Source organism: Nansenia antarctica (assembly GCF_963989245.1).
Source record: "Nansenia antarctica genome assembly, chromosome: 1".
Lineage (NCBI taxonomy): Eukaryota > Metazoa > Chordata > Actinopteri > Argentiniformes > Microstomatidae > Nansenia > Nansenia antarctica.
The window spans coordinates 47516030-47540523 of NC_137674.1; the positions used below are offsets into that span (position 1 = coordinate 47516030).

At 50.4% G+C, this 24494-nt stretch overlaps 1 protein-coding gene across 1 annotated transcript in view; it reads left to right on the top strand.

The window, feature by feature from the left end:
* Positions 1 to 24293, top strand: part of mapkbp1 (mitogen-activated protein kinase binding protein 1) — a 56420-nt gene extending 32127 nt beyond the window's left edge. Inside the window, exons 9-32 of the mRNA XM_080523534.1 lie at positions 289 to 449; positions 2633 to 2822; positions 4030 to 4167; positions 4388 to 4572; positions 5157 to 5248; positions 7786 to 7911; positions 8152 to 8222; positions 10630 to 10751; positions 12422 to 12497; positions 14061 to 14172; positions 14282 to 14345; positions 14527 to 14649; positions 15097 to 15251; positions 15405 to 15460; positions 16785 to 17042; positions 17383 to 17522; positions 17758 to 17900; positions 18131 to 18325; positions 19707 to 19758; positions 20090 to 20225; positions 20385 to 20838; positions 21141 to 22172; positions 22890 to 22975; positions 23484 to 24293. Coding sequence (XP_080379660.1) covers positions 289 to 449; positions 2633 to 2822; positions 4030 to 4167; positions 4388 to 4572; positions 5157 to 5248; positions 7786 to 7911; positions 8152 to 8222; positions 10630 to 10751; positions 12422 to 12497; positions 14061 to 14172; positions 14282 to 14345; positions 14527 to 14649; positions 15097 to 15251; positions 15405 to 15460; positions 16785 to 17042; positions 17383 to 17522; positions 17758 to 17900; positions 18131 to 18325; positions 19707 to 19758; positions 20090 to 20225; positions 20385 to 20838; positions 21141 to 22172; positions 22890 to 22975; positions 23484 to 23759 — 4443 coding nt within the window. The 3' untranslated portion in view covers positions 23760 to 24293. The remainder of the gene's footprint in view (positions 1 to 288; positions 450 to 2632; positions 2823 to 4029; positions 4168 to 4387; positions 4573 to 5156; positions 5249 to 7785; positions 7912 to 8151; positions 8223 to 10629; positions 10752 to 12421; positions 12498 to 14060; positions 14173 to 14281; positions 14346 to 14526; positions 14650 to 15096; positions 15252 to 15404; positions 15461 to 16784; positions 17043 to 17382; positions 17523 to 17757; positions 17901 to 18130; positions 18326 to 19706; positions 19759 to 20089; positions 20226 to 20384; positions 20839 to 21140; positions 22173 to 22889; positions 22976 to 23483) is intronic.
* The last annotated feature ends 201 nt before the right edge of the window (positions 24294 to 24494 follow it).

The window sequence follows — 24494 nt, forward strand, 5'->3', positions numbered from 1 at the left end:
GAGAGTGATGGTAATCAGTATTTGCACAGACAGTCTCTCTGGTGCCAACGGTCAGTCCCCTGGGTGTTCCTCTACCGTTCACTAGCAGAGGTTTTACTCAATACTTTCATTGTCATCGACAGAACTTTACTGTAGTTCTGCTGCGTCAGCGGTTCAGATCTCTTAGTGTGTGTGCGTGTGCGTGTGCAATGCATGCATGTGTGTGAGAGAAGAGTCTCTTCAGGTGTGAGTGTGTGTGTTTGCTCTGTGTGTCTGACCCCCCCCCCCCCCCCTCCTCCTCTCCTGTAGACCGCCCAGGCCACGTCTCTGTCGGTGACGGAGGAGCTGATCTTCTGTGGCTGTGCCGACGGCACCGTCAGGGCCTTCAGCCCCATCAACCTGCACTTCATCTGCACCCTGCCCCGCCCACACTGCCTGGGCACAGATATCGCCAGCGTGGTGGACGCCAGGTGGGTGACTCACACACACACACACAACACTTTTCCACGGTATTTATAGTATGGTAAGTTCAATAAAGTATTCGGTTGTTAAGTCTGACGTCAAACGTGACGTTTAGCAATTTCCGGGTCCAAACCAGAAATTCCCTGCACCAGAGTACAGCGGTAGAATGACAGTTCAATCGTTTTTTTAGACTCTGATCTATTCATGCAACAAGGGACAGCACTTTCCCGTTTTTCCCATATTTGTCAGCGTCTTTGAGCCTCGGAAAAGTGCTATATAAATATAATGAATTATTATTATTACTGAGGCATCCTCAGCCAACTTTGGACCCGGATACACGTCACGACTTAACAACCGAATAGCGCATCTATCACAGTTCCGATGTTTTGTTTTGGAAAATGTTGCCCTAGGTCCCTTGACTGTTTAAATGTTACCCTAGGTCCTTTGACTGTTTAAATGTTACCCTAGGTCGTTTTGACGGTTTAAATGTTACCTTAGGTCCCTTGACTGTTTAAATGTTGCCCCTAGGTTCCATGACTGTTTAAATGTTACCCTAGGTCCCTTGACTGTTTAAATGTTACCCTGGGTCGTTTCAATGGTTTAAATGTCACCCTAAGTCCTTTTGACGGTTAAATGTCGCCCAGGCCTGACTTAAGGACCTAAATGGAGTCTTTGTGACTAGAAGGAACACTAAAGCCTTGGTTCCCCTGCTCTGTCTGGTGTAGGCTGACTGGTATCTGCTGCTCATACAGTAGCACCGTCATGCATATGCAAATACCTCATAACAAACCCGGCCCTGACCGATTTCCCCCTTTTGTTATGAGTTTTCATCCACTCCAAGGGTGCATGTGGGACACAGCTGGAGTTATTTGGCAGAACGTCAAATGTTTGATATTCATGTTTATCCGCCTCCCTCTTCGAGGTCTTTTTTGTCACAGCCGCAGAAATTCCAAGAGTTCTCCTCCTTCCTCATACATACAGAATGTACTGGGGGTTCTGGAATGTTGCTTCACTTCTTCCTCCTCTCTGCCTGCCTGACTGACTGGAGGCAGGCGTCGGTTGGAGGCAGGCGTTGGTTGGAGGCAGGCGTTGGTTGGAGGCAGGCGTTGGTTGGAGGCAGGCGTTGGTTGGAGGCAGGCGTTGGTTGGAGGCAGGCGTTGGTTGCCTTTGGGGGATTTGCGGGCTTGTTCCCATCCCACACAAGAATGCTGAACTCCATCATGAGTCAGCTAATCTGTGCTGCCATCTGGCCTTGTTATTTGGTTTATGGGACAGTATGTTTGGTAGAGGAAGTAGATAATGGGCATAATGGTAGTTATGTGGTCCAGAGGTACTTGGGGAATCCTCCTTTCTGCTTTACAGTTCCTTGGTCCTCTTCGGTCGAGGCTATTTCAAGATGGCTAGGTGTGGTGTGTCGATTTTGGTCTGGTTGAGGCTGTTATTATCTGACGTCGTCTCAGGCCCATCTCACCGCTCTATATACAGACGTCGCCGTGGGATACGGCATCATTTGCCAGTGGGCAGAGATCTCTCTCTGCTCGGGTGGCACACGCTGTCCTCGCCCAACTGTAGAAAATGGAACATCCACATAAAACCACAGAGGAAAGTATGCAGACTGCTAGCTTGTTTTTTTCCCCTCTACTGTGTCCCTTGTGGCCTGTTAGGTTTAAGTACCTGTTAACTCTTCCCTGTCTCCTCTCACCAGTCCAGCACTCGGCCTCCAGTGTCTCACGTTGCCCCCGAAGGCTGGGGCAGAGGGGTTTATTAGAAGAGGAGTGCTGATGAGCTTCAGGCAGTTCCATATAGCTTCTTGATTGAGCCAATATTGATTTTTTTTATTGATCTAACAACCGGTTGCCTGGTAACATGCTCCGGTATGATGTGGAGGAACTATTTGGCGTAGAAAAGTTCAAGGCCAGTTTATTTAGCACAGTTTATTTAGCACATTTCATACAACAGGGGCAATTCAAAGTGCTTTACATACATTATTAAAATACAACAAGAGGAGCATAGCAAGAAAATAAAAAATACAATGAATAAAAGCAAATATAAGAATTTAATTTATATAAATGATATAAACATTTGATAAGACAATAGTTATTGGATAAAAGACATGGATAGAAGTGTTTAATCATAACTTCTGCAAAAAAATAAAAATAAAAAAATTACTTTCTCCCCCTTTTCCCTCCAGCCACCTCTTCTCCTACAAGATGGATGCCCGCTACCCAGACACGGTGGCGGTGACCTACGACCCTACGAGCCGCTGGCTGTCCTGCGTCTACAACGACCACAGCCTCTACGTCTGGGACGTCAAGGACCTGCGCAAAGTGGGCAAGGTCTACTCCGCCCTGTACCACTCTGCCTGCGTGTGGAGTGTGGAGGTAAGGAGGGATCAACCAATCATCAAACATAGATATACACATCAGGGGAGGCTGGTGGAGGTAGAAATTCGGAGTATGGGCTCATTGTAAGGAATGGAATGAGGAATGATCATTACCAAGCGTTATACAATGAGCCCGTCCTCCGATTTCTCTACGTCCACCGGCCTCCACTGGTGTGCAGGGCCTGGAGAGACACCAGAACCAACCGCTGTGTAAAAGACCTGCTGCGTTCCCATGGCTCTCTTTTCATTGTATAGAGAGACGCAGTTCAGGTGAGGTCTCTTTAGTCCTCATTGTTAGCTTAGTCTTTGTTCTGTAACTTAGTAAACCTAGTCAGGGTTGGGGTCAATTCCCTCTAAATTCCAGTCAACGGGAGAAATTCCTGTTTCAACCGACAGGAATTTGAAATGGCATCGGCCCCAACTCTGAACCATGTTTCCCATGTTTCTCTGTGTCTGAGTTGGAGTGTCTGGAATCTGGATTGAAGTGTGTGAGTTGGAGTGTCTGAGTTGGAGTGAGTGTTTGAGTGTCTGAGTTGGAGTGAGTGTTGGAGTGTCTGAGTTGGAGTGAGTGTTGGAGTGTCTGAGTTGGAGTGAGTGTTTGAGTGTCTGAGTTGGAGTGAGTGTTTGAGTGTCTGAGTTGGAGTGAGTGTTGGAGTGTCTGAGTTGGAGTGAGTGTTGGAGTGTCTGAGTTGGAGTGAGTGTTGGAGTGTCTGAGTTGGAGTGAGTGTTGGAGTGTCTGAGTTGGAGTGAGTGTTGGAGTGTCTGAGTTGGAGTGAGTGTTGGAGTGTCTGAGTTGGAGTGAGTGTTGGAGTGTCTGAGTTGGAGTGAGTGTTGGAGTGTCTGAGTTGGAGTGAGTGTTGGAGTGTCTGAGTTGGAGTGAGTGTAGGAGTGTCTGAGTTGGAGTGAGTGTAGGAGTGTCTGAGTTGGAGTGAGTGTAGGAGTGTCTGAGTTGAGTGTCTGAGTTGAGTGTCTGAGTTGAGTGTCTGAGTTGGAGTGTCTGAGTTGGAGTGAGTGTAGGAGTGTCTGAGTTGAGTGTCTGAGTTGAGTGTCTGAGTTGGAGTGTCTGAGTTGGAGTGTCTGAGTTGGAGTGTCTGAGTTTGTCTGTCTGAGTTTGTCTGTCTGAGTTTGTCTGTCTGAGTTGGAGTGTCTGAGTTGGAGTGTCTGAGTTGGAGTGTCTGAGTGTGACCGTGTCCCCTGCCCCCCAGATGTACCCAGAGGACCGGGAGGGGGAGCAGCCCTGTGTGCCTCCAGACTCGTTCCTCAGCTGTTCCTCTGACAACACCATCCGCCTGTGGAACACTGACAGTCACAGCACCTCCCTCAGCCGCAACGTCATCAGCAACGTGAGTCTGGTCCCCCAGCGCCCCCGCGCTGTATACCCTATTACCCCACTAACTATACTGTACTAGCCCCCTAGACCAGGCCCCCCGTCCCCCACCCTACCCCACTGTACCCCAACTTGCTGCAACGTCATCAGCAATGTGAGTCTCACACAAAAAACAGTAACCCCCTCTGCCCCCTCTGTCCCCTCTGTCTCCTCTGTCCCCTCTTCTGTCCCTGCAGGACCTCCAGAAGATCATCTACATGGACAACAACACGTCGGGCCTGCTGGACATGGAGAGCCTGGGCACGGGCAACACGGAGAAGGCCGACCCCCAGACCTCCGAGACCCGGACGGGCATCAGGACCATCTGTGTCAGCCCCGACGGCCAGCACCTGGCCTCAGGAGACCGCACAGGCACCCTCAGGTAGGGTAGCTAGAAACACTAGAACCCCTCCCCTCCCCTCCGTCAGCACCTCTCTGCCCCAATTAAAGCCTGTTGCTAATTGGTCTCTAGAGAGATTACCAGGGAGTCGTTATGTTGATGTGGTGTAAGTCATATTTAGAGAGGTGTGTATGGTGTGTGTGTGTGTGGTGTATTGTGGTTAGAGAGGGTTTGAGTCCACTCAGCAGCAGTTGTGACTGTGTGTGTCCTTCCACATGGACGGACCGATGGATGCTCGCTGGCCCGGGGGCTGACCCAGTTAACACCAGGGCCACTTGTCTCCAGTAGATGCCCTGTAGGGCTGCTAGGAGGCTGGGTCAGTACTGTAGGGCTGCTAGGAGTACTTGAAAGTAAAAAAAATAGGTCTTAATGCAGTACTTGAAAGTAGAAATCGGGTCTTTAAAAGTGTGCAATCTAGGGCACATTTCTTCCGCTTTTAGTTTTCACTTCCCATCAGGTGGAACTAAATAAAGCACAGCTTAAATAAGCGAGAGTATCTGACCCGTGTCGCCTACGGAGAGACTCAGAGGTGTGATGTCGTAGTTATTGTTGTCGCTGTGTTTCAGGATCCACGAGCTGCAGACGATGGAGGAGATCCTGAACGTCCAGGCCCACGACTCAGAGATCCTGTGTCTGGAGTACTCCAAGCCTGAGACTGGTGAGTGGCAGCCAGGCCTGGCACTGGCAGATCCAGGGGAGGCTGGTGGGAGGTAGGATCCGGAGGACAGGGCTCATCGTAAGCCACGCAACGGAATGAGGAACAGTATCAAGCACACCCTCCTCCGATTTCTACCTCCACCAGCCTCCCCTGGATCAGACAGCATGTAGCCACCACACCTCTGAGAGAGAGAGGCTGCCGTTCTGCTGTGGAACACCTGGTAGTTGAAGTGTCTCTCAATGCTTGTCATCGTGGCTGGAGGAGGGAACAGCAGGTCCTCTAAGCCTTCCGTCTGAGAAGCTGTGGCATCGAAGCTACGCTAGCTCTGCTAACTCCCCAGGTGGTAGCCAGACAGTAGCGGGAGCGCTGACTGGCTAAACCACTTCACAGCTCCTGTGTGTGTGTGTGTGTGTGTGTGTGTGTGTGTGTGTGTGCGCGCGTGCGTGTGCGCGTGTGTGTGTGTGTGTTCACCAGACTGGGCTCGGACTCCAATCTGTGTTCATCCTTACAGCAGTTAAAAATGAGCCGGCTTTATACGGTAGTTTAATAGGAATTAACTTTTCCAACAAACGCTCACAAAGCCCAGGGATTTGTGCTGGCGAAGGTGGAAAAAAACTGTTGACTCAAACAAAACATGTTCTGTTTCCCTCCCGATGCATTCCTTCAGATAACTCAACGTACTGACGACTCTACAGTCAAAGGAGGGAGCCAGCGTCGCCACCCTGGTGTAATCTCATCTGAGCGCGCTACGAAGGCAGCCTGTGCCTCGCGGGGTATTAAGTGGGGCATTATCTGGCTTGTTGAAGTGAAGTGCAGTAGAAAGTAAGGCAGAGCATATGCCACCCTGGCAGGGGTAGGGGGGGGGGGGGGGGGGGGGAGTGTTTTACCGTCCTGGCACGACTCCTGGTCGACACTCTTTTACCATGACCCTCCCCCCACCCACTCACCCTTCCCCTTCCTCCACGTCGCCCCCTACTGCCCCCATTGCAGCACATCTGTCAGGAACGGCCTGGTGGTGGTGTTAATGATAGGGGGTAGGAATCGCCTCACCCAGCCCAGCCTAGTGCATCCCCCCCTGCCTGACCGCCACATTAACACCCCCAGGGGGCTAACACTGTTGTTAAGTCCTACAGAGCTGCTGTATGTTAATGGGGCTAGCCTTAAGCCCAGCACAATGGCAGGAATTCTCCAGGTTTAATATACAGTAATGACTCCCTATCAAATCTTAATCAAATAGTACCGTTTCCATGCTGAACAAATAACATAGGAAACAACGTATGGACAACAACACTCCCAATTGTTAAGCTTTTAAATCAAACGTATTCGCAGGCTGGCGGAGGTAGAAACCGCAGGACGGGTTCATGGTCATACACGGAACGGGATGAGGAACGGTATCAGACACGCGATTGGCTCGTTGTAACGCAAGATCTGGAACGAGGAACGGTATCGACACCGCAACGAGCCCGTCCTCCGATGTCTACCTCCGCCAGCCTCTCCTGGTCAAGCCTCCCGAAGGACGCGTCGACATCAGCGGAGGAGACGGTCAGCCGACAAAGAGGACCGCTTTTGAGTTTCAGCGTGACGGATCGGTTCTGAGATCCAATCATCTCGTCTCACGCGATTAGAAGTGGCTCCACTCTCTCTTTATTAGATTCTGTTGACACCATAATACCCACATGAATCGTCCCTGGACTGGGGCTATTAGGCTAATGTAATCCGGTTGGATCTTCATTTATAGACTTAATTTCTCTCCCTACATAAGCACGCTTGGTGATCGCTGTGAAAGAATGCCCCTCGCCTTGTCCCAGCAAATATCTGCCGCTCACACACTGATGAGAAACAGTTTCACCCCTTTTGTGGACCATTTTATAGACCGAATTTTGGTAGAAAGCGTTTGAAGAGAGGTTTCAGTCTCATCCTGGCTGAGGACGTTGTCCTAGGACCATCTGGTCATAGCAGGGCTCCCTGTGAAGCTACAGTAAAGCTTGGCTCTGTGAAGCTACAGTAAAGCTTAGCTCTGTGAAGCAATGTGCCGGAGCTCTGGTCTCATTTCTCACTCAACCATGCCCCTACACGTGGTCCACATATGGAGGAAATGATGGTTGAGTTCTGCTGTATTGCTGCAGTCTGGCTGTGCAGCTCAGCAGATTACTGGAGCAAAATCTTGGTTCCACAGATGCGAAACACTTGTTTAGGCAGAGATTTGATCGTGTGTGCAGCACTGCTTGCAACGTAGGTGAGCTGGAACACAACCAAGGTGTCTGTCTGTGAGCTGAGTAATACTGAGTAGTACCCAGTGTGCTCAGTAGGGTGCTTTATGGTTGTTACACATGAAAGAGGGCTCCGTCTGATTAAACAGGTTTATCACCACAGAGATGGAGAGCAGTTGTAGGTGGTAGGAAAGCTGGTGGCGTCCTGGGGTGTGTGTGTGTGTGTGTGTGTGTGTGTGTGTAACGTGTGTGTGTAACGTGTGTAACGTGTGTGTGTAACGTGTGTAACGTGTGTGTAACGTGTGTTGTGTGTGTGGTGTCTCGCAGGCCTGAAGCTTCTCGCCACGGCGAGCAGAGACCGTCTTATCCACGTGTTGGACGCGGAGCAGGAGTACAGCCTGCTGCAGACGCTGGACGAACACTCCTCCTCCATCACCGCCGTCCGATTCGCTGGTGAGACTTCCTCCTGACTTCTGAACCTCGAGCCCTCAAGTCTTTACTCTGAAGTCAAGTTTGATAGTTTGTGAAACAAACTGTCAAGTCACTCTCATAACTGTGCTACTGAAGGTGTATAAACGTGTCCTTCTATGAGTTGGTAATGTGTCATGAGGTCATGAAAGGGTCACTCCTGTTTGGTTTGTGAAGCTGGTTAATGTGAACAACATAGTAATGATGTCTCTTCTCTCTCTTCAGCCAATGAAGGCAAGGTGAAGATGATCAGCTGTGGAGCTGACAAGAGCATCTACTTCCGCACCGCCCAGAAGGTAAACAACAACACTACGCTCCTGTCCTGCTGCAGCCCACCAGTGGAGGCTGGTGGAGGTAGAAATCGGAGGACGGGCTCATTGTAATGCACTGGAATGGAATGAGGAATGGTGACATATGTGTTTTAATGTCATTCCTCATTTCATTCCATACATTGCGATGAGCCTGTCCTCCTATTTCTACCTCCACCAGCCTCCCCTGGTGTTTTGTCTCAACCAGCCTCCCCTTCGACACACTCTGCCTTAAACACTGACTCCTCCTGCTTTGAACCCTTCACTCCCTAAACCCTCACTCCTTCATCACCCGCTCGTCCTAGAACAGCAGTCCCCCTCAGACCTCCCTCAGGGGCGGCGGTAGCCTAGAGGTTAGAGAGGCCGGCTGGCTGGCAATCGGAAGGTTGCTGGTTCGATCCCCGCCTCAGGAGGGAGCTGCATGTGCCCTTGAGCAAGGCACTTAACCCCTAATTCCTCCAGGGGCGCTGACTATGGCCGACCCTGTGTCTAGAGCAAAAAATAAAAAATTCCAACAATTGATTGACAAGTTGATTGCATGGCAAATAAAATGATATTTCGAAAAAGACTCCCTCCCTCCTGGTCTAAACTGTCATGGCTGCATCGCCCCTTGAGCAGCTGCGGTTTTAGACGCGGGATAGGGATATGATTTCACTGCTTCTTGACTCCTCTCAATAATTCATGAAACTTGCGATTCTCTCTACAGATAATTTTGGCACTGGACCAAATTCAGCCGGCCATGCTTAAGCCACCCACCCCTCTCCATGGCTGTATTTAACATCCAGATCCTCTTACTTCTTACTTACAGCTCGTTCAGTGCCCTAGTTAATGAAGAGTTTCCCTCTCGGGCTTTCTATGAACTGGAGGCAACACTTTCTAAAACATCTGCTCTGAATCCTCCATCATCAAACCCTCGTGTCTAGTCCCCCTGCCTGCCTGCCCCCGAGACACTGGTGCAGATCTGAGAGGGTTTGGATAGGTTTAAACGTCATGGTAGTAGTTGTCCATCTTGCCCTCTGATGGGACCGATGGTATTTTGCTTATGAATCGATCCAAACCCTTTCAGCTCTACACAGGTCTAGGGGTTAGGGGGTAAGGACCAGGTAGTAGGGGGTAGGGGCTAGAGGGTAGGGGGTAGGGGGTAGGCCTAGGGGTAAGGACCAGGGGGTTTGGATAGGGTCCAGGGGGTAGGGGTTAGGGGGTAAGGGCTAGGACTGTACAGAGAGGAATTAGCATTGCTGTCCTGTACAAGGACTTACACCTTATGTTTATCCCCAGTAATGCTCTATCTCTATAACTCATTTGGAATCCTTGCAGGATTTAAACAGTGTCCACTATCTTGACAATGCTGCAGAGGCACGGAGGCTGCTTACATCATCCATCATGTGGACAGGTGTTGTGTGTGCAGAGAATACTGAAGCGGTCCCCTCTATACTAACTACTGTGTGTTGGTATGCAGTTCAGTTGACTTTAGGGATTCAGGATGGAAAAAAAACGATTTAACACACACACACCACACACACACACTTTATGCCATCTTTATTTTCATCCCATCGTTTCCCACGCGACATCATCATCATCATCATCCCATCTCCTCCTCGTGTATAATCTCCTAAAGTGTTTGAGTCATTAACAGTCTTCCAGTGCGGCACTCAATGTACTCATAATCTCAATCTCAGATTAGAACGGCATCAAGGGAACGTACTCAGAGTCCCCCCCTGTAGTCTTGAGGGGGTCGAGTGCTCTAATCCTAAAGAACAGGCATTTTAGGTCAGCCCTAGGACTAAACCAGTGTGTTACGTAACCACTGGAACTTCTACAGCAGTATATTTATTTCACGGTGAGATCAGGGCATGCCTCTGTCCTTCGTGCCGTATGGGAGTGTAGAGTCTAATGAAGGAGTAGTTGAGAGTCATTCCTGCCTTTTGATCCCGAGGCTAGTTGAGAAAACCGCGGTGACGCTGTAAAAGCTGCGAGGTGCGTACAAGGCCAGGTGGTGTGTCCAAAGAAGGTGACTCATGATAACCTGACGTCCACTAAAAACACACCTAACCACACAGTTCAGCGTCTCCTTCAGCCCTTCGGTAAGTACGGGCCGGTTTCCCAGATCCTGAAGCCCAATCAGGCACTGAAAAGCGTCTTTAACAGAGTCGTCTTCGTGTCTTAAACTGTGTCCGGTCAACCGCCCCTTTGTCGCCATTTCCCAGACACAGATTAAGCTTTTAGTCCTGGACTATATCACACCTTCAATGGAAAATCAGGAAGATGGATGATGCTTTTTTTAGTCTAGGGTTAGGCTTCACCCTGTGTCTGGTAAACTGCCCCTGGGAGTCGTATGGTTTACTGTTGGTCTGCTGTCAGCAGTCAGTGACCTGTTGTAACCTCTCATTGACAGACGGACGCAGGGACGGTGTTCACTCGCTCCCACCACATCGCACGCAAGACCACCCTGTACGACATGGACATAGACCCTACCAGGAAGTACGCCGCAGTGGGCTGCCAGGATCGCAGCATCAGGTCGGTGCTTAACTTACTGTTTCTGTTATTATTGTGTGTGTGTGTGTGTGTGTGTGTGTGTGTGTGTGTGTGTGTTTGTGTCTGCTTGCGTACGTGTGTGTCTGCTTGCGTGCGCGCGTGTGTCTACGTGTGTGTGTGTGTGTGTGTGTGTGTGTGTGTGTGTCTGTTTGCATGCGTCTGCTTGCGTGTGTTTGTGTGTGTTTGTGTGTGTGTCTGCTTGCATATATGTGTCTGTCTGCTTGCGTGTGTATGTGTTTGTGTATACTGTATATAGTGTTTGTTTTTGTGTTTGTGTGTGTATAGTCCTTGGGCCTTTTGAAAGGTGCTATATAAATTAAAGTTATTATTATTATCCACCTCCCACAGTAATCTGACAGAGTGCAGTCACCCCTCACAGGTGGATTAGAGGTCAGGTGTGGTCGCCACAGGACGGGATTACAGGGATTGGGGATGGTTAATCTGGTAACAGGCAGCGGCCATCCAGTTGTCCATGTGCCTGTCCTGACAGGAGCTAACAGAGCTCCACCCACCCCTCTGTTTACCTCCCCCACGCTCCACCATGTTGTGTGTTTGTGTCTAGCGGGTCTTGTTGCTTGTTGACATAGTTAGTGAATGATAACCGCCAGTCCTTTCTATGGGGCGTAGCCATGCACAGTCAGATGTTGAGTGGGAGTTTCTCATTGTCTTACAGGACGCTCTCTTGTATAGTTGACACATTTCTTTCAAGAAAAGAAAACATTTCCCTCAGTTTAGGCTTCTTGGGTTTAAGACTCGTGAGACAGGGTGGAATATGTCAGAGATAAAGGACAGTCCTAATAGGGCTTGACTCAGGGCTTGGGCTCAGAGTACTGCTGCACTGTAAACAGCCTTAAGTCCTGCTCCCATTTCAGCCCACTGAACACGTGCCGTTTCACTGGCCTTTTATGATCAATGTCCTGCGGGGACCTTTTTCTGTTTTATACTTGAAGCTTGGCTTTTGTTTAACAAGGTACACTAACAAGCTGTGATTCGTTTCCTTACGTAAGGGCGTTTAACTGAGCGAATGGTTGACTACACACACACACAGACACACACACACACACACACACACACACACACACACAGACACACACACACACACACACAGACACACACACACACACACACACACACACACACACACTCTGGCTTCTGCCAGCTCCTCCCAAGGTTGGCTGGGTGGCTGGCGGGTCCCCTCTGGCTCTCAAAGGAAAGGTAACAGTTAGAGTGACCCCTGGTGGTCAGCTGAGGGGAGGCATACACATTACCCACTGAGCTGGGCTGTATTGCATTGGGGTTCGTTCAGTCAGGATATTGCAGAACAAATGTAAAAGTAAATGCATTTTTCCTGAGTCAGATGACTTCAGCTTGATCAAAAAAAAAAAAAAAAGAGGAATAAAGTGCTGAGACAGGACGTGACTGACGTATCTGACTTCCTCGCCCTCCGTGCAGAGACTTGGCTGACCTTGATGTAGATTGATTGATTGATGACTAATTGAACGATAAGCCCTCTTGTACTTGTACTTCCACTGCAGTGGAAAATCTTTTTTTATTTTTATATATATATAATACGGGCTACAACCGGCACTTTAGGTATGGTTGATGCTTCTAACGCAGCCCTGTCCTGTTTCACTCACTATCCTCTGTCTCAGGATCTTCAACATCAGCAACGGAAAACAGAAGAAGCTGTACAAGGGCTCCCAGGGAGAGGACGGGACCCTCATCAAGGTGGGCAGACCCCCCCCCCCGTCTCCCAGCAGCACACCTCCTCATCTCTCACCAGGGAAGGCCGGCGGGGGTGGAACATGGGAGGACGGGCTCATTGTCACACACGGAACAGCATGAGAAAAGGGATCAAACCTGTGTTTCATCACATACCAAGCCATGCGTTTACAATGAGCCCGTCCTCCGATTTCTGCCTCCACTGACTCTTAACATATCACATATGCTCTGATTGTATGGGGTGACTTAATTTTGGAATTCTATTGAGAGGATGTTTTCAGGAAAGGATGAACCTGCTCAGACACCGCTCAGTAGGAGTCCTCCAAATTAAACAAAAATAAATGAATAACGGCAGTGTCTTTTTGGCTACTGATAGGGCTTTCACACCGGCAAAGAACCGTGCCGGTTCGTATTCGCGTTCGGAAACCTCTGAACCTTGGTGCTGTCTGGCGAACGAGCCCGCGTTCATACCAGTGTAACCTGAACCATCCGCGTCATCAACGCTGGGTGATGAAGGGGCGGGATAAACAAAACAATTCACAACTAGATGGCAGCTACTTCACTGGAAAAGAGGATAATATCTTCCACTACTACAGTATCTGAAAAACACAATTTTCTGTGAAACAAAACAAAATACACTTTCTATATGCGTTCTTTTACTAATCAGCTGCTCCATTACTGGAATAGAAATGGCTTACGAAATTCGCGTTCGCGCATGTCCGCGCGCGTGTGCGTGTGTGTGTTTGCTGAGCATGTGAGGAAGATAGAGAGAATAATGACACTTTTGATATTGTTTTTGATCACTAATGATTAGATTTAGATTAGATTACATTTTGTCTACTTCCTCCTTGCTGGTCTCTGCAGCCTAGAATAGGACACACCCACTGACGACGTGACTGTTCTACGTTTTGGTTTGCGCTTGAGAACCACTATTTTTTGGTGCCCGCTGCGAACCAACTTTTCAGGTTCCGAACCAATTGAGCTTCGGTCTGAACGCGCCGGCCGGTTCCAGACTTGGTTCGCGAACGCGAACCGGCACGGTTCTTTGCCGGTGTGAAAGCCCTATGAGTGGTGTCCAGCTTGATCCTTTCCTGAACATGTTTATACCCTTAACGAACGCACCTGTGGAAAACAAGTGCAGTCTCATCCCAAGTACCTTAGTAGTCCATGTTTCCAGCCAGTCAGTAGCTGTTGACCCCTGTCCTCCCCCTCTGTCCCCAGGGTCAGACTGACCCCTCCGGCCTCTATGTTGACCCCTGTTCTCCCCCTCTGTCCCCAGGTCCAGACTGACCCCTCAGGCCTCTATGTTGACCCCTGTCCTCCCCCTCTGTCCCCAGGGTCAGACTGACCCCTCAGGCCTCTATGTTGACCCCTGTCCTCCCCCTCTGTCCCCAGGGTCAGACTGACCCCTCAGGCCTCTATGTTGACCCCTGTCCTCCCCCTCTGTCTTCAGGTCCAGACTGACCCCTCAGGCCTCTATGTTGACCCCTGTCCTCCCCCTCTGTCCCCAGGGTCAGACTGACCCCTCAGGCCTCTATGTTGACCCCTGTCCTCCCCCTCTGTCCTCAGGTCCAGACTGACCCCTCAGGCCTCTATGTGGCCACCAGCTGCTCTGACAAGAACATCAGCATCTTTGACTTCTACTCTGGGGAGTGTGTGGCCACCATGTTTGGTCACTCTGGTAAGGATAGGCCTGCTAGGAAAACAATAGATGCTTGTACATGTCAGCCTGTGTGTGATTGTGTGGAAGGTTTATCTGATCATACTCCCTCCTCTGTTCCTGTTTACAGAGATTGTGACTGGAATGAAGTTTACTAACGACTGCAAACACCTGATAACTGCGTCTGGAGACAGGTAAATCAGTGTGTGTGTGTGTGTGCGCGCGCGAGCGAGCGTGTGTGTGTGTGCGCGCTTGTGACTGTCTTAACCTCTTCATGCTGTGTGAACGAGCCTGTCAAAAGTAGTCATACCCAAAGTGTTAATAATCTCACGTTTGGGTTGAAAATAATAATGACGTGTGTGTGTGTGTGTGTAGCTGTATCTTTGTGTGGCGTCTGAACCCAGAGCTCACCATCAGCATGAGGCAGCGTCTCTCCGACCTCAAACAGAGCAGCAAGCCGGCCCAGAAGACCCCACCTCACAAACCCTCCACCCTCAGGTACTAGACCCCCCCGTCTCACAAACCCTCCACCCTCAGGTACTAGACCCCCCCGCCTCACAAACCCTCCACACTCAGGTAGAGGAGCATTTAGCAGACGCTTTTATCCAAAGCAACTTACGATTAGAGATTACACGGACAGTCTCCCTGGAGTAACTTAGGGCTAAGTGCCTTACTCAAGGGCACACTAGTGGTGGTGTTCCCCAGGTGGGATTGGAACTCATGACCTTCTGATCACCAGTCCAACTCACTAGCCACTAGGACAGGCCACCACTACCCCGCTAACGGGTTGATAGCATTGTGACTGAAGGTTTGTGAGAAGTGCAGGCGTGTGTGGCTGTCCAAACAGGACTGTTCCTGCTTCATTACTGGAATTGAGAAAAAATGGGTCCCATTGAAATGTCACCGGGTGTCCCTAAGAGTGCCTGTGCGTTGTGTCCCCCTCAGCACCAAGAGAGAGGTGCACAGCGCCCCCCCCATCGCCACCATGTCCTCCGACAGTGACAAAGAGGTGGAGGAGGAGGAGGGGATCGAAGAGGAGGATGAAGAAGACATGATCTCTCCGTATATGGTGTCTGGTTGCAGCGCAGGGGACGACACAGGTCGGTAACTCACACACGCAAACTTGTAACAATGTGGGTAGGGGGGGGGGGGGTTCCACAATGTTTTCCAATGGGAGTAATGAAGTGAAATGTAATTGAATGTAATCTATTTATACAGCCTTTATCTGGAATTGAATCTTTGGTGTTTTACAGATACCTCAGATGAGAAGCAGAACTCTGTCAACTGTCACAGCAGGGAGAACAGAAAGGTCAGTATCGGCCTGTAGCCTAACCTCAGTTAATCTGTCAACTGTCACAGCAGGGAGAACAGAAAGGTCAGTATCGGCCTGTAGCCCAACCTCAGTTAATCTGGAGTCTATACCTCCCTTGCACTCTGTTACGCTCCTCCTGAGATGTTCGCCACTAGGGAGGGAGAGTGCAACCTCCTGCCTATATTCACTCTGCTAGTAGATGTAAAAAACCTACCATGGGTGTGGTGCAAGCACTTATTGACAACTAAACGGAAAAGGGTACCTTTTAAATAAAAGGATTTATTGCTTAGTGAAAGTATTTACAAGTGTTTACAATAGACATTTATATAACATTAAACAATTAACAAAGAACAGAATGAACTACCACAAAAACTACCGGGGATTAACAAAGGGTAGGAGAAGGACCATGCGAATGGTGTCACAAAATAACAAACACAGCCCTATTCTTCCCTACACCTCTGACCTACCTATATCATAAACTAACTAACCCGGAACCTAACTACCTGCTACAGTATTACGGGGCGTGACACCCGCTCGCTTCTTACCTAATGTATCTAGACAGTGGTTATCTACGTGATGCAGAGTGTATACCCCAGGGTATCTTACCTAGCCCTTCTCCCTTGGCGAGGAAAAGAGAAAACAGGGGTCATCAATACACTAAACCACAGCTATGAACAAAAACAAAGACTTCTTGGTAACAGATTATACAACTAGTCAAACAAAAACCACTACTCAATATCTCTCAAACAAAACACCAAACTTCTCTCTCTCGCTACACATTACAAACACACATTAAGTAGGAGATATGATCTTCTGTGATTGGATGACCGGGGATGATTGCTGATGGAACACAGGTGAGGGCTGACGAGACAACGATGATGGACAGAAACCAATAACGAATAGGGGAGGAACCACATGCACACCACTTCACCTAGGGGGAGACAGACAGAAGCAAAACAAAAACAGACACAGGACATAATACAAAACATACAAGTCTGTAACACACTCCCTCCATCTTTCTCTTGATCTCTCTCTCTCTCAAAACAAGGTTGTGCATTGTTCAATTGCTTGTTAGTTTCAAGAGTCACGCCCGAATTTCATGGATTGAATCGATAGTGATCGACTCTTGATAGTGTTTTCATACGTATCCGTTTCTATCCGTTTTCTGATAGTTTGGCGTGGCCCGGGGGCCCTTTTGCAATACGTCGCAACATTTAGAATCGCCTAGCCTAGCTCTAACCACCGTCTACTGACCAGACACAGTGTAACAGGAAGTGAAGTGTCTGTTGTACACCGTCTGTCTGCCTGTCGCGTCCCGCAGGAGGTCTCCCCGGGGAACAGACGCTCTTCCCAGGCCGACACCTCGGGCTCCCGGACCCCCCGGCGGCGCTGGTCCAGACGGATGGGCAGCACGGACCTGATGGTCAAGTCTATGCTGGACCTGAGGGAGCTGGACTCCTTCTCCATGGAGCCCACCTCCACCCAGACCCAGGCCCAAACCCAGACCCTGCCCGCTGACCTCTACAGGGACCAGGAGCTGGGCAGTACCGTCAGCCTGCAGCCTGCCTTCACCACGTGGGTGAGTGTGTACTCTGAACACAGAGCCGCTCAGCGGTGCAGTGAAATGCAAGGATAGGGATCAAATGCAATTTTAGAGTAACAACGATACGATACAATAAACAAACACATAGTAATAACAGTCAAACAATAAGAGTAGCTTTGGGATGTGGAATATACACAGATGATGGAAAATATGATTATCGTGATGAAGAAGTAGACAATTCTGTGTGTGTGTGTGTGTGTGTGTGTGTGTGTGTGTGTGTGTGTGTGTGTGTGTGTGTGTGTGTGTGTGTGTGTGTGTGTGGTGTGTCGTATGTGTGTGTCATGTGTGTGTCGTGTGTGTTCTGTGCTCTGTGCAGGCGGATGAGTCGGAGGAGGAGAGGGGTCAGAGGGGTCACCAGAGACCCCACTACATCATGCTGGCCCCCCGGACCCCCGACACAGAGGGGCCAGTCCTGTACCCTGAAGGCTGTGAGGACAGGATCAGCCTGGCTGGCAGGTAAAGGGTTTTTATTCCTGTGCGTCTCTTATCTTTCTCTGCATCTCTCCCCCCCGCCCCCCTCCCCCCCCCCCCCCCCTCCCCCAAGGCTAACGTCCTTACTGTGTGAACGGTGTTTTCTATACCTGAGTCTAATCTAATCTGGTATTCTACCCATACTGACTGGTTAACATGCCATGTGTTCTACCCATACTCACTGGTTTACCTGCCATGTCTGCCCTGGGTGTGTCCCCAGTGAGTACCAGGTGACTGAGCTGCCCCGTGCTCTGAGCTGTGTGAGGGGGAACCAGGGTCCGGACAAGCACAGCCCGGACAGCGCCTGCTCCGTAGACTACAGCAGCAGCAGACTGTCCAGCCCAGACCAGCCTCCTGGAGAGGGTGAGAGAGCGCACACACACACACACACACATACACACACACAGACTCACACACATATACGCACACACACACACACAAACACACACAGCCCTTTGACGTTCACACATACACGTACCGCAGGTAGAAAATATACACACAGCGACATACACACGCACACACACACACATATGCATACATACATACTGAACTGCTGTACCTGTCTCATCTCCCAGTGTGTGTGTCTCTGCCAGACTCTGAGCCCACGGAGACCCTCAGCGTGGACGGGAACTCCTCAGAGCTGGATATGGAGGATCTGGAGGAGGAGGAGGAGGGGGGGCGCGGAGGGAGGGGGGGGGAGGCCAACGTGACCGTGGTACCCCAGACCCCTGACCAGGAATCCTTCCTCAAACAGCACTTTGGCACCCTGGCCGACCGCAACGACACAGGTAAACAACACGGCCAAGTCAGGAAGTTGGCCTGCAGCAAAGCAACACAGTGTCTGCTGAATGTTGACTAAGTATTCAGGCTGGTAGAATTGTATGTTGAAGTGTTTTAAATAGAGATGCTCCGATCAGGGTTTTTGGTGCCGATCACCGATCACCGATCACTGGAATCAGTGATCTGCCGATCCGATATCACCGATCACCGATCACAGCGTCGAAAATGGCAATTGAAGCATTCTATTTATTGTGTAGCATTATTTATGTTTTTAATTATTCTTAACACCATTGACATTGTATATTAAGTATTCAAATGAAATTAGGAGATGAGAAAGTATCATGAATTGACAACCATCTGTTTTATTGAATTCACAACCACCTGTAGCTTACTTCAGGAAAAACAAATAAAATGTGAAAATAAAAATCATAATAAATAAAATGTACACTGTCACATCAAATGTGCAACATTCCACTCGAATGAGAGGAACTAGGGGCTCTTAGAGAACTTGGAGCTTATACTGTAGCTTTCCTGAGGAACAATAAACATACCCAAACTAAACTGCAACATAAACAGGCTATAGCCAAATATAAAATACTGTTTCAAGTCAGTCAGTTTCAAGTCATATTTAGGAGGAGATAAGACAGCAAGTCAGCAATAATCAATAAAACAAAACATTTCACCTAAGGAGATTTCAGACTCAAACCTTACTTCTGATTAAGCAGCATCACTGTCAGATTAGCCTTGAGAAATACAAGCATCTCAGCGTTTTTGGCACTCAGCCTGTTCCTCTTATCATCTCAAATATGTCCTGCTATGCTGAAAAGTCGCTCGCTATCTACACTTGTGCAAGGTGCACAGAGAAAGACCTAAAACTCTCGCGCTAATAGTTGTTGTTGCTATGGACCTTAGTCTAGCTTAGTGACTTCCTGCTCGCGGGGTCACATGACGTCGCTGAACACTACCTACACTACGCTCGTGAAGTCGCGCTGGAACTCTGACCAGCACTCGTGGAACACCTCTCGTCCAATCAAAGCACTCGGTCCCTTTATGACGTCGAGCCCAGTGTGCGCTTCGGCGCTCTCGGAGCGAATCGACGAACGCAGCAAATGCCGTATGATATTCGTGGTATTGAAAGTCCTTGCGTGCGTTCCTCCGCGAGGAATTTCTTTTGCGCAGACATTACAAACTGCATATTTGTTGTCTCTTTCCGACACTGTGTAATATTTCCAGACTGGCGACGCCATTTTGTTAACTGATCGGTCGTGTTTGATCGGCCGTTTTGAGAACTCCGATCAAAACCGATCAAGGCCATATCGGCCGATACCGATCGGCGCCGATCAGATCGGAGCATCACTAGTTTTAAATGTGTTTTTCCTTCGTATTTAGCGAGCCCGACCAGCATGTCATCCAAGTTCCTGTCTCAAGGCACTCCTGCAAGGTGAAGTCCTCCTCCTCTTTCAGCTGGTCATAGACAACTTCAGTCAACTGATCACTCACTCTCTCACTCTCTCACTCTCTCACTCACTCTCTCACACTCACTCACTCACTCACTCACTCACTCTCTCACTCTCTCACTCACTCACTCACTCACTTTCTCTCTACTTTGTTTTCAGTAAGATATCAGGGGAGGCTGGTGGAGGTAGAAAATGTGTTTGATACCATTCCTCATTCCGTTCCAAGCCTTACAATGAGCCCTGTCCTCCAGTTTCCACCAGCCTCCCCTGCTTCTTGTCTACATTGTCCTGACAGAGTTGTGTTTCCTCCAGCAGGACAGCCTTCCCGTTCTCCTCTAGGAGCAGCAGCTCCAGCAGTATTACTGGGGGGGGTGAGGTGAAGGCACCCAGCGGGGTGGTCAGGCCCCTGGTCTCAGAGGTCCGACCCCTCATGGAGCAGACCCAGACCCAGGCCCAGACCAAGACCAAGACCCAGACCCAGACCCAGACCCAAACCCAAACCCAGGTATGTGATTATCATGTGGGATTCGTTGACTTTTTTGTTTGTTTTTTGCTGCACATCAAATGTTCTCATTGAACATATTTTTTTTATCTTGAAAAACTGGTTCAGATGCAGAGCCAATTCCCAACCCAGACCCATGGCCAGGACAAGCCCCACATCTCCCAGACCCAGAACCATGGCCAGGACAAGGCCCACCTCCCCCAGAGCCAGAACCATGGCCAGGACAAGGCCCACATCTCCCAGAACCATGGCCAGGACAAGGCCCACATCTCCCAGACCCAGAACCATGGCCAGGACAAGGCCCACATCTCCCAGACCCAGAACCATGGCCGGGACAAGTCCCCGGTCTCAAGGAGGGTCTCGGAGGACAAGAGTGTTCCTGGGAGGCTGGAGGTGGACCCTCCAGAGAAGGGCTCGAGTCTGCGCTCCTCCCCCTTGAAGAAGAAGCCTCCCGGGGTGGACTCTCGTAGGACGAACAGCCCTGTCGCCAGGGCCGCAGCCTCACACATCACCTCCGCAGGCATGCGCAAGTGCCAGTCAGTCCAGAACCTACCTACGGAGGGTGAGAGGCATAGAAACGAGTGGAGGCTGGTGGAGGTAGAAATCAGAGGACTCATTGTAACGCGTGTGTGATTATACCGTCCCTCATTTCATTCCATGCATTTACAACGAGCCCATCGTCTGATTTCAACCTCCACCAGCCTCACCTGATGATTGAAATATCATAGATAGAATATTTAGAATATTTGTGTGTGTGTCTCTATGCGGTAAAGCACTATATGACCATGTTTTTTTTGTTTTTTTTATTGAAACCTAGAAAATGAAACTCATTTCATGAGACTCATTTTGTGTCTCTTTCACTAGTTGAGGCGTCAGTGCCGACGGCCCCGCCGGCCTCTCGCCCATCTAAGGAGGTGACCCCCCAGCCTCAGCAGCGCCCGGTGACCCTGCCGACTACGCCGCGCCGTACCCTCCCCATGGTGCCCCTCCCCTCCAGCCCCAGCTCCCCCCTTTCCCGGGATGCCCCCTCTACCCCGACCACGCCCACCACCGCCACCATGCCACGCGGCCTCAAGTCCCGCTCCTACATGAGCCCGACTACCAGCTCCATGGCCAAGATGTCCCGCTCCGTCTCCATGGGAGACAGCCTCAACGTTCCCGAGGAGGAGGGCGGGCGCGGATCGCCGGAACACCGCCGGGCCTCGGACTCCCCCAACATCCCCAGGAACGGGGCCCAGGGCAAACCGGCTCCCCTAGTCGCTGTGGTCTCTTCCACCGCCCCCCATGTCACTGCGGTATTGACGTCAGGCTCCTCCTCTCCTTCAAGCTCCTCCTCCTCAGCTGTGGCCACCCCCCACGCGGCGGTCGTCCCTACCCTCTTCACCAGCATGCCTCCCGGTAACCCCGCCTCCAAAAGCCTGCATGCCAAGCTGACTTGCAGCACGCGTCCTCAGATCAGTCTGGACATCTCCAAGCCCCTACCAGACAAGCCCTCGCTGGCCTGCTTCTCCCCCAGCTCAAAGACCTCCCGGGCGGGTAGGGAGGACAACAACCTCCCCTCCTCCAGGCCTCCTGGTAGCGTCTCGCCCCTGCAGGGCCAGGGCCAGGCCCCTCCACTGGGCAGCAACAGCAACATCCAGCTGGTCACTGCCCTGTACACCTCCACCTCCACCTCTGTTCCTGCGGAGAGCCCAGCTCAGAGCCCAGAGGTGGAGCAGCATGGTCCCGCGACGGAGCCGAGTGGTCCCATGGCAGAGCTGCGCAAGGAGACCCGTGCAGACAGACTGACGGATCAGACTCTGCCACAAACAGAGGAGGGCCCTGTGGTGGAGGAGGTGCCCCCGCAGGGAAGCCCTGTCTACCTGCTGTCTGCCACAGGACCTCAGGACCCCTCAGGTTTGCTCCAGCGCTCTCCTTCTTCCTTCATCCTGTCGTCTCTTCCTCTGCGTGTGGGCCTGGGTGTAGGTCTGGGCCTGCCCGTTAAACACTTCTATACCACTGGTCTGTGGCCTGCCGCCTCTGTCTCCACCTCCACCCCCATGTACTCTTCACCCTCTTCAACCATTAACCCCTACTTCCTGACGGGTGAGGCATGCTCTGTTGTCTCTCTCTCTCTCTCTCTCTCTCTCTCTCTCTCTCTCTCTCTCTCTCTCTTTGCCTCTCGTCTGTTTTTGCTAAAAATGTTGCAACCTCTTCACCTCTTTTTCTCTCTTTCCTTCTCTCTCTTTTCTCATTCCATTCAAATTGTCCTCCTGTGATCTCGCGTCCTGTCCTGTTGTTTTGTCTTCATTCTCCCGTGTTTACCAACTATGGCTCGACCAATAAAATAACCCCTCTCTTGATTTTACATGCCATGGATAGATTCTTGTCAGGGGGAGGCTGGTGGAGGTAGTAATCAGAGGACAGAGCTCATTGTAATGAATGGAATTGTCCATGCATGGAATGCATCATTCCATTCCATGCCTTACAGTGAGAGAGTCCTCTGATGTCTACCGCCACCAGCCTCCACTGTTTCTTTCTAACTACTTTCTTACTAAACCATGGCACTAAAATGGAGTCGTGGTGCAATAGATACAGCATAGACCTGACTGTGTGACTCTCTCGGCTCCCCAGACATCTCCCTCAGTATGGAGTCCTGCAGGGTGGTGGCCTCCGAGCTGCAGAACACCTTCAGGAAAGCCTCCCACTTCTACAGGATGGTGAGTCAACAACCGTCACACATCTGTTTACCTCCACTTTAATATTGCTTTTTTCTTGACCGCTGTTGTGTAAACCACTGGCTGCATCTCAGATGACACCCAGGGGAGACTAGTGAAGATACAAATCGGAAGACGGGCTCATTGTAACACGTGTTTGAAACCATTCCTCATTCCATTCCGTACTTCCGATATCTACCTCCACCGGCCTCCCCTGAATGACACCCTATTCGCCTCTCTGTGTCATTTGAGTTTAGACTCCTGTCTCTCTCTGATGGTGTTGAGAGATAGGATGTGTGACTGGTGGTGTTGAGAGAGAGGATGTGTGTCTGGTGGTGTTTAGAGAGAGGATGTGTGGTGGTGTTGAGAGAGAGGATGTGTGACTGGTGGTGTTGAGAGATAGGATATGTGACTGTGTGGTGGTGTTGAGAGATAGGATGTGTGGTGGTGTTGAGAGATAGGATGTGTGGTGGTGTTGAGAGATAGGATGTGTGACTGTGTGTCCTTCCAGGTGAACAGTGTGTCAGCAGACTCCAGCCAGGAGCACCAAGAGATGTCCAGGGTCCTGTCGGAGGTCTTCAAGACGATGCGGGCAGAGCTGAGCGGCCTCCCCGAGGGCCGGCCCTCCTCCCCTGGGTGGTCCCCAGGGTCCCTGTGTCCGCTGGGTAGCTGGGCGGTGGCCCCAGCCTCAGGCTCAGGAGAGGAGAAGACCCTGGCGCTGCTGGAACAGTACTCACAGCTCCTCCTGCAGGCCGTGGAGAAGAGACTGGACAACAAACTCTCCTAGACCTCCTCCTCCTCCTCCTCCTCCTCTTCTTCCTCATCTTCCTCTTCCTCCCCAAGACTGAATCCTCTCCTATCTCCCTTCCTTGCAGATGCAGGATTTTAAGCCATTGCGCAAAGGACGATATCTGCTCAATTCTCCAATCCGTGGACCTAACCTGTTATTTAACTAAAGTGTTGTTTTTATGTGGTTTTAACCAACAGATTAAAAAATCCTAACGGAGGGACGCCTGTAATGTTTTTTTAGAAGTTGCTCTTTTTGTAAAGACTAAGTTGTCGTCTCTCGGCTGGTCGTCCCTCTTCCTCTCCCTACCAGACTGATGTAGGAGGGGTTGTGAGTGCTGCAGCAGCGTTCAGCACACAGCCTAGCGCCCCCTGGAGGCCTACTATAACACTAGCAGCACAGGTGGTGGGGATCCTCAGGGCGAACTGCACTACAGACTACGCTATCTGCCACCCTACCTCCCTAGAGGGTGCTACTTGGCATTTGCAGTCTCACAACCACCCCCACCCCACCTCCCCATTGCCAAATATTGTGCCCTGCTACTTCGTTTTGAGAAGGCCGTTCCTAAGGAGGCAGTTGGCGGTTCCACTTTTTCTGACATCTCGATATAAATGAAGGAAACGAGATGACTGCATTGAAATGAGCTGATCTGTTGGGTAGAAGCAGCACAATTGGAGGGTGTTGTTACTGTGTGACCACAGTGCGGAAGAATTATCCTGATCATTACAACGTGAA